Source organism: Nylanderia fulva, unplaced genomic scaffold (assembly GCF_048542155.1).
Source record: "Nylanderia fulva isolate GAGA-0341 unplaced genomic scaffold, ASM4854215v1 Scaffold36, whole genome shotgun sequence".
Lineage (NCBI taxonomy): Eukaryota > Metazoa > Arthropoda > Insecta > Hymenoptera > Formicidae > Nylanderia > Nylanderia fulva.
This window is the reverse complement of record NW_028190433.1, coordinates 1573151-1585905: the sequence shown is the minus strand read 5'-3', so window position 1 is coordinate 1585905 and position 12755 is coordinate 1573151. Positions and strand designations below refer to the sequence as shown.

At 29.0% G+C, this 12755-nt stretch overlaps 2 protein-coding genes across 2 annotated transcripts; both read right to left on the bottom strand.

The window, feature by feature from the left end:
• Positions 1-306: 306 nt before the first annotated feature.
• LOC114934524 (uncharacterized) lies at positions 307-2531 on the bottom strand. Its single transcript, XM_029307173.2, has 5 exons — positions 1756-2531; positions 1302-1401; positions 978-1085; positions 543-698; positions 307-435 (listed from the first exon to the last, which is right to left on the bottom strand). The coding sequence occupies exons 1-5, from the start codon at positions 2529-2531 to the stop codon at positions 370-372; spliced, it is 1206 nt and encodes a 401-aa protein (XP_029163006.1). The 3' UTR covers positions 307-369.
• Positions 2532-10134: 7603 nt separating this feature from the next.
• LOC114934517 (uncharacterized) lies at positions 10135-12734 on the bottom strand. Its single transcript, XM_029307167.2, has 6 exons — positions 12420-12734; positions 11245-12063; positions 10940-11039; positions 10696-10800; positions 10288-10443; positions 10135-10202 (listed from the first exon to the last, which is right to left on the bottom strand). Exons 1-6 carry the CDS (start codon positions 12479-12481, stop codon positions 10152-10154), a joined length of 1293 nt encoding a protein of 430 aa, XP_029163000.1. The 5' UTR covers positions 12482-12734; the 3' UTR covers positions 10135-10151.
• Positions 12735-12755: the final 21 nt, after the last annotated feature.

Here is a 12755-nt window from a genome sequence, read left to right as displayed (position 1 = left end):
TTAAAAACTCACATGTACTTACGATCTAAATTTTAAAAAATCTTATTCAATTAAGATTAATCATTAATTTCGAGAAAAAGAAAGAGAGATACTCCAATTGTCATCTAAGATCTAAGATTTACATTTATTTCTCTTTAAATTTTTTAATCTCATATTACTATTACAGTATTGACACTTTTTACTCCAAGAATTTTTAAACGTTGTTATTTTAGTTCACAAATTTTGTTATAATAATATTTGCTCTTTAACTTTATTATTTATATTTAAACTATTTAATCACAGATTGGTTAATTATTATCCGTATTAAAAAAAAAATTTGATTTAAAGAATACTATATTATAAAGTCTACAAAAAAATACATGCTTTTTATTATTTCTCACGAGTAGAAGGTACCCTCAAGAGCAGAAGAGCGATTGAATATGATTGATTTAAAATCTAAAATACAATTAACAAATTTTAAGAATATAAAAAAAGATATAAAAATAATATAAAAGATTCGAATAATATCATTATATTCAAAGCTATAAAAAATATAATCTTACCGTCATAAATGAGGGTAAAGATAGATTAAACTTATCGCACATAGAAAGTTTGCATCCTAAATTATTACCTAATATCATTAACATAAATGTACGTTTTACGGATGGTCCAAATTGATACCATTTTTCGTGAAATGCTATATCCGTCACATTTTGGCTCTAAATAAAAGAGAAAAATGATAATTTATATAAAGGAATGATTTCTTCATTACTCTACTGCTTTACGCATTTAATCATATTTATGAAAACTTGATAATATAAAATCTTGGTAAAATTAAACAAGTTATATATATTGATTATTCAACAATATCTTTCTGGCTTTCCAAACCCAAAAAAGAGTATATATAAACTTTTTATATCAAAATAGAGTAGTAGCTAATGAGAATTTGAATTAATAAAGGAAAAAAACAATGATAAACATTATACAAATAAACATACCGCGTCCAATAATTGCTGGACGCAAAAACACAACATGTAGAATTGAACTATTGAGCCACATGCGAACATAATTATTGAGGAACCTTCCATGAAAGTTGTTGATGATACCTGACATTGCATCCACGTTATAACGTACATCATTTATATAACGTAATTTATATTAAACATATTATATTAATATTAATATTTTAATATATTTTTTTAAATATTAACATTAAAAAATAATATGGATTTATTGTTCAAAAACTACTTATAATACATTTTTTGCATAGATATTAATTATTAATATTAATGAAATAATTAATATCTGCAATTGCTACTCACTGTACTCAACATGACACCAATGAAACAAAATCGTAAAACGCTGTTTACATAGAGCATACTAAAGTTCACAGATAGTAATTTTTTAAGCATAGAAGATAAGCTAAAAATAAAATTCTTGTATACATATATAAGATATGTGTGATAATGTTGTGTAATTTAAAATATAAAAATAAGTAAATTAATACATATTTAATTCTTAAAAAATTGTTACTTTCTTTATGACTTAAACTTAAATTGTGCAAGGTAAACAACTGCATCTTGCTTATAAAAAATCATAGGTTAAAATTGAATAAATGACAAATAATAATATTATAAAGTTAGCATACACTATATGGTGAAAATTTTTTCTGATAAAATAAGTTTAATATAACTATCGATGTATTTTTTTAAATAATTTTTTTACAACAAGATTTTTATACAATTTTATTAATTAAAAACTGATTCAATTACTTACTGAATGACAGAATTGTGATGTCGACATAATGCTTCCATTTCCAGTTTTATTGATTGGTCCTTAAATTGATATTTCTGAGAAAAGCCATCGAATTCATTTCGCGAATTTTCATCTCGAAATATTGTTGCGAGCTTCGTAGCGATATATCGATATTGCGCTGTTATCAGTAGCACTAAATGTATGGTATAAATATCCACTCCAACTTTTTTCACAAAAATATAGACGTTACTCAGCAGCAAGATCACGTTTCCTACTAAGAAGACATCGATCGAGAAAGGCTGTTTAGAAAAAACTGCTGGTATTCTATAATCCTCGTAAAGGAAGGAAACTTTCTCGAAAACTAACAAAAATGGTATGCAGCACCATACGAGAACAGCCAACCAGCCAGCAAAGAAATAAAATTTGAGTGGATCTTCCATAGGCTTCAAAGTCGTTGTCACAATATTTTTCATAGTCTCATCCGCAGCACGTAAAATGTTGTTCAGTTTTTCAATCAATTGGATCATCAGCTTTTTGTGTGCCTGAATCCTTATTATCATGAAGAACACCTCTAGAGTGACTACGCACGTAACTGTACCATCTTTCAAGATCTTCTCTAGTGGCACTAGAATCATTCCGGGAATTAATACAATAGCTTGGATCACTTCAACCAGCCATACAAAGAAGCTGTAAATCTTCCACGTTATTGAAAAATGCGAATTTTTTGATAAAGGTAACAAATTACCCGAAATAAGGTTTACGCGAACGTTTAAAGAATTTATATTTTGAAAATTCATATTTCCAAATCTATATAAATTCACGAGAAGTGATAAATTCACTTTTTTTAAATGTTCGTATTTTCTGAATATAATTTACTTATTTGAGGTTGATTGTTACAATACATTTAAAACAAACTATACGAGAATCAAATAAAGATCGTGTACTTTTTTAGTTCATCATCACGCTACTACTTTTCTATCAAGACTGGCGTGCGTTGTTTTTCTGTCCTTTGAAGATTCAGGGAACTGTCGATTTACAGCTATTCATTATTCTTCTTGAGAATACTCTGTTATTAATATAATATGTATAATCATAGAAGGGAGACATTCTGCTCTTTTTAATAACAACAAAGCACACAGACAAAAAATTAAGATGTAAAGAATGTCATTAATCCCGTATAGAGAATCTAGAAAAAACTTTTTATATGTTGTTATAGGAAATAAAAAATTTAACTGTAAAGTTGCCAATAAAAGAAACGATAAAATTGATGGCAGATATAAAAGAAAAAAAGGATATAATTTATTTCATTCTATTCATTTTATCTATTGTAAAAAATGCATGTGATTATAAATTTACTTTTAGTTACCAATGCTCTGTGAAGTGGCAATTATCTTATAGCTCTTCGTCGATCATATTGCAGAGCAGTGAAATCCGCAAATATTGTAAAATCTTGTCTTACAATAGAATATTGTCTAAATGTCTAAATGTTCTTATGGTAATTATTTATCTATGATGGTACTGTAGGGCACAAATATTAGACAGACAGTTAACAAACTTGTGACGAGACGAAAGAGATTCATTATTATTGGTCGAAAATATTGACTGACGCGACCAAGGTGCACAAGGCACCAAATTTTACTTGGTCACGGCCAAGACTTAAAATAGGAATAATCTCTATACATGAGATTTAATTCCATACATCCCCTCTTCTCCCCTAAGGAAATAAATGCGAGAGAAAAATATAGATCCGAAAGTCGCTGAATCGGGAATGGAACCCGAGACCTTTCGCTTGCCGGGCGACTGCTCTTCCAATCACAATAGCATTCAATTTTGGAATCAATCTGCGCACTAATTTCTTACGCGCATGAATACGTAAGACCACAAATATCACTTCCATTGTGATCACAATACCAATCAAACTATTTTTTAAAATCTTTTCTTTCGACATTTGATAATATCCAAGAATTAGCGTACATATTTGAGCTGCTATGAGCCATACTAGAAAGCTGTATACTTTCCAAAATATAAAATATGACGAATCATCACCAGTCATCGGTGATAAATTGTTTGAGATCATGTTCAATCGAACATTTAAAGAATTCACATTTTGCACGTTCATAATCTTGATTGCTTTTTGTTACTAATAAATGTTATTCTGTAAAGTAAAAGACATAATAATTAATTTAGACTAGCTAATTATATATTTTTTCGTATATAATTATGCGTTTCTACATCTCTTAAATAAAATTATAATTGTGGCAATTTTTTAATATGTTGTTTGTGTCATATATTATTACAACGTATAAGCATAATTTAAAAAAAATTTAAGATTCACATTATTATAGTCAATTAATTAGAAACATTTATTTAAACTTTCAAAAATATAAAACTTTCAAAAATAAAATAAAAAATAATTTAATTTTAATTTTGTAATATTTGTTCTAAGAAAAAGAATCACTATATGTATTATAAAGAAAATTATACAAACAATTTATATATATTTAATTATTTTAATATTTAACTTTTATGCATTGTATAATTAATTAATATACTTTTATGCATGCATTGCAATAATAATTTTTATGCGTTGCAACTTTTGATATATATATATATATATATATATATATATATATATATATATCTTATAAGGAATGACCATCAGTCATCGGTAATAAATTACCCGAGATCAAATTTAATCGAGCATTTAAAGGATTCGCGTTTTCTATGTTTATGATCTCGATTGTTTTTGTTATTTATAAATGTTCTATAAAAGCATAATTGAGATTTCTAATAATTGATTCTATATTTTCGTGATTTTTTTCTATGTTAATTAAAACTGTATATACTAATTGTGGCAATTCCTTAAAATTTCTTGTTTTAAGAGTAAAGTAATGCTTTTATTATTTTAATGGTCGCGAGTTGCTTTATGACTACTTGAGTGTGAATGAATTATTTGTATCAACATTAGAACTGTGAATACCTAATTATCTGTACATTTAATTTTATGAATATAAGTATGCTGCCTTCTAAGCCGGGCAATAGAGCCAAGGAAACGAAACGAAAAATTAATTAAACGGAACTGTATCTCAATTTGAGATCCCAAAGTTATTTCTCCATATGTAAGTTTCGAAATTAATTTATATGTGGAACTTTGGGATCTCAAATTGAGATACAGTTCCGTTTAATTAATTTTTCGTTTCGTTTCCTTGGCTCTATTGCCCGGCTTAGAAGGCAGCATACTTATATTCTTTATATTGAGAGCCGATAAAAATATTTATTTCTGAATTTAATTTTATGTTAGAAGTTTTTGTGCATTAATAAGTGCATATATGTAAAGAAATTCGTGAAATATATAATAATTTGCGAATATAGATGTTTATCTAATGTAGAAAACTATATCTAATACAAGAGAATAAACGCGATTAAACGTACTTGTAATTACTCGATAAAGTAATAATTATCTTTTATATGACTTTGCGATGCTTACAGAATAGCAAGATTAAAGAAACATTGAAAACTTACTATTGTTTATCATGTTGTATCAACGTTGCATTAATTTAAAATATACTAACTAAGACAAAGTATTTCAGTAGGTTACTGAGGTTCAGTATGTAGATTATAATTTACTAGCTTTTCGGACCGCGCTTCGCGCGGTCCTCAAAGCCAGGCTTTCTATTCGGACCGCGCTTTGCGCGGTCCTCATATAGTCTATATTAAATCCGTTTTAACACAAAAAATTAATTCTTTTTTTGTATTACCGCGAACTACTTCCACATTTGTTGTTCGACTTTCACGAAATTTATACCAAAATAAATGTTTAAATTTTTTTGTGGATGACTACTATGTTATCTATTTCTTTCTCCCAGATATTTTATTTTCTTTTTTAAGACACGCTTTCTCTCTCTCTCACTCTAAAACACACGCGCTCCCTCTCTCTCTCTTTAAGACACATGCTCTCTCTCTCCTTATCTCTCTCCCTCCCTCTTTCTTTAAGACACACGCTCTCTCTCTCTCTCTCTCTCTCTCTCTCTCTCTCTCTCTCTCTCTCTGTGTGTATGTGTGTGGGGTTTTTTAAGTTTACGCTTTCACCTACGCATCCACCCACACAATCGCATATTTATGAACGGATTTTTTAAAAAATTGGTACCAAAATGTTGCAAATTTTTGGCGACGATGTGGTTTTTTCAAGTGTTAAACCTCCACCCACACGCATGCGCATTTATGGACCAATTTTCACGAAATTAGTACCAAAATGTTGCAAATTTTTCTGAGAAAGCTGCTGTGTGGTTTTTTTAAGTTTTATCCCACCCACGCATGCATCCACGCATTCACACATTTATTCACATACTTTTTTGAAATTTGTAGTTAAATTTTGTTGGAGATGGCTACTATGATTTTAACAAATTTTTATCATCCTATTCATCCACCCACGCACCCATGCACCCATTTGCATACGCATTTATTGACTTGGTCACACCAAGAAGTAATTTTTAAAAAATTTGTGTACGTATTTGTGATTATGTGTGCAATTCGTGTAAATAAACCTTTAATTTGTATGCAATTTTCACGAAATTAGTACCAAAATGTTGCAAATTTTTGCAATCACAAACATGTACACAAATTTATTTAAAATTACTTATTGGTGTGACCAAGTCAATAAATGCGTATGCACATGGGTGCATGGGTGCGTGGGAGGATGAATAAGATGATAAAAATTTGTTAAAATCATAGTAGCCATCCCCAACAAAATTTGAGTACAAATTTTGAAAAAGTCTGTGAATAAATGTGTGAATGCGTGGGTGAATGCGTGGGTGGGATAAAACTTTAAAAAACCACACAGCAGCTTTCTCAAAAAAATTTGCAACATTTTTGTACCAATTTCGTAAAAATATTGGTCCATAAATGCACACGCGCGTGGATGAATGCGTGGGTGGAGGTGTAACAATTGAAAAAACCACATCGTCGCCATCTTCAAAAAATTTGCGACATTTTGGTACCAATTTTTAAAAAATCGGTTTATAAATATACGATTGCGTGGGTGGGTGCGTGGGTGGAGGCGTAAACTTAAAAAAATAAAACACCAGCTTTGTCAGAAAAATTTGCAACATTTTGGTACTAATTTCGTGAAAATTGGTCATAAATGCGCATGCGCGTGGGTGGGTGCGTGGGTGGAGGTGTAACACTTGAAAAAACCGCATCGTCGCCATCTCCAAAAAATTTGCAACATTTTTGTACCAATTTCGTAAAAATATTGGTCCATAAATGCGCACGCGCGTGGATGATTGCGTGGGTGGAGGCGTAAACTTAAAAAAATAAAACAGTAGTTTTCTCAAAAAAATTTGCAACATTTTGGTGCTAATTTCGTGAAAATTGGTCCATAAATGCGCAAGCGCGTGGGTGGATGCGTGGGTGGGTGCGTGGGTGGGGGTGTAACACTTAAAAAAACCGCATCGTCGTTATCTCCAAAAAAATTTGCAACATTTTGATACCATGTGTTCAGAAATATTGCAAAAAAAGATTAAACATACCCTCCTCTGTAGAAAAAAAAAAAATAAAAAAATTAAAAAAAAACCCTACAGCAGCCACCCCCAAAAAATTTGCAACATTTTGGTACCAGTTTCACGAAAATCGGTCCACAAATGCGGAAGTAGTTCGCGTACATACATACAGACAGACGGTGCTTATATATATAGATTTTTACGAATTAAAATGTCTGATAAAAATTAAATATTTAATTTTTTAACAGAGAACAAAAAATAGAATTTTGTACAAGAATCTTCCGATCAAAATATATACTTATGCTTTCACTAAATTTGCGCGTCCGCCACGCTGCATGACTCGCGCGAGACTGATCATGTAATCGTCAGTCTCGCAATCAGTGTTGTTAGACGGGCTAGGTTTTTTCGCGCATGCGCATTGAATGTAGTATTAATGAAGTAGTCACTCGCATGAAATGGGGTCCTGATTTCCCCCTCTGTTTAATTTTTCTTAAATTATTGAAAATTTTTTAAAATAATTAATGAATCGTATAATTTTTATTATAAATATAATAAATTTAATTAAAAATGTTAAATATAAACATACAATAAACAAATAATGAAATTATAAAATATATACATATACGTGTACCTATGTTATAACATACGTAAATTACGAGTTTAGTTTTTATTTATACAATTTATAATTTGAATTATTGATTAATTTTAATATACATAAATTATAATAATACACTTTTATATTACATATATTGTAATAATTTATTTATTTTTACGTACGTTCAATTTATCTGTTTCCTGCGATTCCGCCAAAACTCCGTGGTCCAGGGTTTTGGTCCGTAGTTGCGCGCGCAAACATCATACGTTACTGTAGTCGTCATGGTTACGTCACGGTAATACGCGCATGCGCGAAAAAACCTAGCCCGTCTAACAACACTGCTCGCAATCGCAATGTCTCGAACGAGAATTAGTCGCGCGCGAGACGCGCAGCGTGACGGATGTATGGGGTGTATTAAGCTAATGGAAAGGATAGAAAGAGAGATGTTTTTGCAGAGCCCGGTTCTCCAGTTTATTCTTGCATTTGAAGTGGGGTTTTGCCGTCAGGTGACGATACCGCTCAGAGTCTTGCGCTTGCGGTCAGCGTCAGCTGACCGTCAGCGGTCAGTAGTGACAGTGGTCAGGGTCAGTCTCGCGCGACACGTGTGACCTGGTGGATGCGTCTAGATGCGTGAGTTTAATCAAAGTGTAGATGATATTTGATCGAAAGATTCTTGCAAAAATTCTGTTTTTTTATTTGCACCTTCCGTTAAAGATTTAAATATTAAATTTTTATGTATTACATAATTAATTAATAAATTTTTATGTATACGTTGCAATAATAATTTTTATTCATGCTTTGCAATTTTTGAGATTTTATTATCAAGAAATAATATAACTCAGCTTCGTGCGTTTTATTACAAAAAATACGAACAATTTATATATATATGCACTTACTATTATTTTACGTATCTTTCTATCGATGTTTCCGCTTCTAGCTATTCAGCAGAACAAACAGGACACAACAAACAGTATATGAAGTTTATCGCTGTACTTTGAACAATTTATTATTCTCCTTGATTTTATCTTCTTTTTCATTAATGCACTGTATGCTATCATTATGCGACAGTATACACAAAATTGAAGTACGCTTTTATTATTTTTAATAATCGCGAGTTGCTTTATGACTACTTGAGTGTGAATAAATTATTTGTGTCAACATTATAACTTTGAATATCTGACTACCTGTACATCTAATTGTACGTTAAGAAGTCTTTGTGCATTAATAAGTGCATATATGTAGAGAGATTCGTGAAGTATAATAATTTGCGAATATAGATGTTTATATATTGTAGAAGATATCCAATACAAGAATAAACGCGACTAAACGTACTTGTAATTACTGCTCGGTAAAGTAATAATTATCTTATATGGCTGCTCGGTAAAGTAATAATTATCTTATATGGCTGCGATTCTCACAGAATAGCAAGATTAAAAAAAACATTGAGAATTTATTATTGTCTATCGTATTATATCGACGTTTTATTAATCTGAAATATACTAAGACAAAGTATTTTAGTAGGTTACAGAGGTTCAGTATATGTAGGTTACAAGTTATTTCTATGGATTAAGATGTCTAATTGTTAGATATAAATTATTTTGATATAAATTTTATTAATGATTCTTTATTTATATGTCGCAAGGTAATTCATAATGTAAATTATTACATTTAGTTATTTATTATTTGATATTCTATTAATAATACATTTTCAGAAATATTTGCGGCTTTTGTTTTAAGTAAGTGTATACTTTTGAAAAATTTTTTATATTGATAGTTTTACATTTTTACACATTAAGAATAACAAACGAAATAAATTATATATATTGAATTTTTAATTCAATAAATATAATTATTAGTTAAGATTCAGTTATTGTATGTGTGTATACATATATAAAAATAAATAAGAATAACAAAATACTTTAAATTGTTTATAAAATTTATAATATTAGATGGAAAACTATAGAAAATAATATTCTTTTAAAAATTAAAAATAATTTTATTTAGCTAGTTTAAAATATTTATATTACATTAAGATATTTGTCAAAAATAAATTTTGCATTTTACACTAAACTAATATAGACAGAATATTATTTTTTATAGTTTGTTCACATATAATGACATTTATAGACTTCTTATTAGTTTATTTATATAATTATTAATTTCAATTTATAATTTTTGTATATATTATTTTTCTAATAATATTAATTATTAGTTGTTACTATATCTTTACTGAAATAACAATGCAAATTTTATTAAAAGAAAATAAAAGTTTCTTCAACATATTTATAACAATTTTAATTACCATATTACAGCATCACTTTTTTTTATTTTATCTTTAACAATAGAATGGCGATAGAATATGATTGATTTAAAACCTGAAATTATTAAAAAATTATACATAATTATCGTAAAATATTATTAAATATATATTATTAATTATATAATGAAAAGAAATCTTACAGCCATGAATGACGGCAAAGATAGATTAAATTTGCCAAATGTTGACAGTTTTAGCTCTAAATTACTAGCCATTATCACTAACATGAATGTACGTTTTATAGATATATTAAATCGATACCAATCTTCATGAAATGCTTTATCCGTTATTTCCATACTCTGTGCACAATATAATTTCTAATTATAAGACATTTTTGGTTTAATCTTTTTATGTTCACGAGACTTTATATTTATATAACTTGAAACTTGAAAGCAATTATAAAGATTAATTTTATTTGACTTCTTGCAATCTTGATTAAAAACAGGTTATTCAACAAAACATAAAATTTTCTTCAATTTAAAAATTATTTTCTAAGTCTGATAATGAGATAGAACAATATATATGTATATGTTACAATATATAAATTTTACCGCCTCCACTAATTTTTGGACGCAAGAACACAATATGTAAAATTGCAACATTGCGCCGGTTCCGTACATAAAGACCATGAATCCTTCCAGAAGAGAAGATGATATCTAAAGTTTCACGAAGATACATCGCTGCGATAACTGATGATAATTTACGAGAATAATTTTATAATTTATTACATCATTGTATTTGCAAACCTAAGACAGCATTTCTAAAGTAATTAATGTCAAAAACTTTTATTCTTACCTTAGTTAACATAATACCAAGAAAACAAAATCGAAAAACGTTATTTATGTATATTAACGAGAAATTTAAAGATAACAATTTCTTCAGCATTAGCGTTATGCTGAAACAGAAAAGCATAATATTTGTATTTGCAAAATATATTACATAAAAAAATCAGAATACAGTAAATTATAATATTGTATTTTAAAAATATATTATATATAATATACTTGTTAAAAAAAAAATTAAAATTGATGCGCGTTTTGAACGAAAATTTTTTGAAGAGTTTGCAGTTTTACTCTAATAATGTTAAGAAATATATTTACCGTGTAATAGAATTGTGATGCCGACATAAGCTTCTGATTTCTTTCTCTGCGAATAAATCTGTTTTAAAATTATTTTCTCGAGAATTGCCATTACTATATTGCGGATGATCACTGTCTTGAAATATCGATACAAGTTTAAAAGCAATGTATTGATACTGTGCCGTCACCAATGCTACTAGATATGTCATATACACGTCCACACCGACCTTTTTAAAAAAAATATACATGTTGCTGATCAATAATATTATACTGCCCAGTAAGAAAATATCCGTGGAGAATGGCTCCTTGGAAAAGGTAACTGGCATTTTGTAATCTTCGTAAAAAAAAATATCTTTTTTGGCAGCTAACGGGAGAGTTATGCAGCAAAACAGAAAAACAGACAGTGAACCACCTGCTAGGTAAAGTCTGAATGGGATTTCCATAGGTTTTAAATTTACTGCGATAATTTTTTTCATGGCTTCGTCTTCAACGTGTAGAATATTGTTAAGTTTCTGTATCAAATGTTGCACTAATTCTCTTTGCGCTTGAATTCGTGCAACCATGAAGATTCCTTCTAAGGCAACTATTATACTGAGCAGACCATCATTTAATGCTTTTTCTAATGACACGCAAAAGCAACCAAAGATTAATGCACCTGTATATATGAATTCGAGTAACCACACAAAGACACTATATATCTTCCAAAGTATCGGAAATGACGAATTGGCAGTCATAGGTAATAAATTGCCCGATAACAAATTTAAATAGACATTTAAGGAATTCATTTTTTGGAAATCCATGAGTTTGATTTTCAGCTTTTTGCGGTAAATAAATATTGTTCTGGAAGAGAAGAACATAATATAAACGTAGTTTAATTGATCGATTTTATTCTTTTGTAAATGTGCAATTTTACTATGTGCTAAATAAGACTTATACATATATATTAATTATTAGCTGCGTTTTAAAATTTCATTCACATTAAATTTACGTGCATAAATATTACTTCAGTAATATTTAAAGCCAACACACTTGCGATTAATCAAACTCAATATCCCTTTTTAAACTTAAAAAATTTTTTAAATGGAAAAACTTTGAAAATTTACTTAATTTTAATTGTCATTAATAAACTTGTTCTTTGAAAGAGTCACTGTTAGCACTATATTCTGAAAATATACAGACATTGTATATGCACTTACTTTCGTCTCACGTTTCTAGTGACATCCACGCTCTTCTCTGACCATAAGAATGTGTAGGGCATATTTATCAGTATTTAAAAGTTACTGACATATCTTGAACTTATTTGTCCGTTTGTAAATTCTTCTTATCTGTCATTAAGACATTAATTGTCATACAGCAATTTACAGAATTGGAAATTTATTCCATTTGTAATTACACGGGACATTTGCCGCTCTATGTTCATTTATCGAGTGCATCATGGATAAATCATCAAATAATTACAACGTTATGAATAATTGATAGACGTCATATGCTGTACACGAATATAAAGGAGTTTGTGAAACAACAAATGTTGT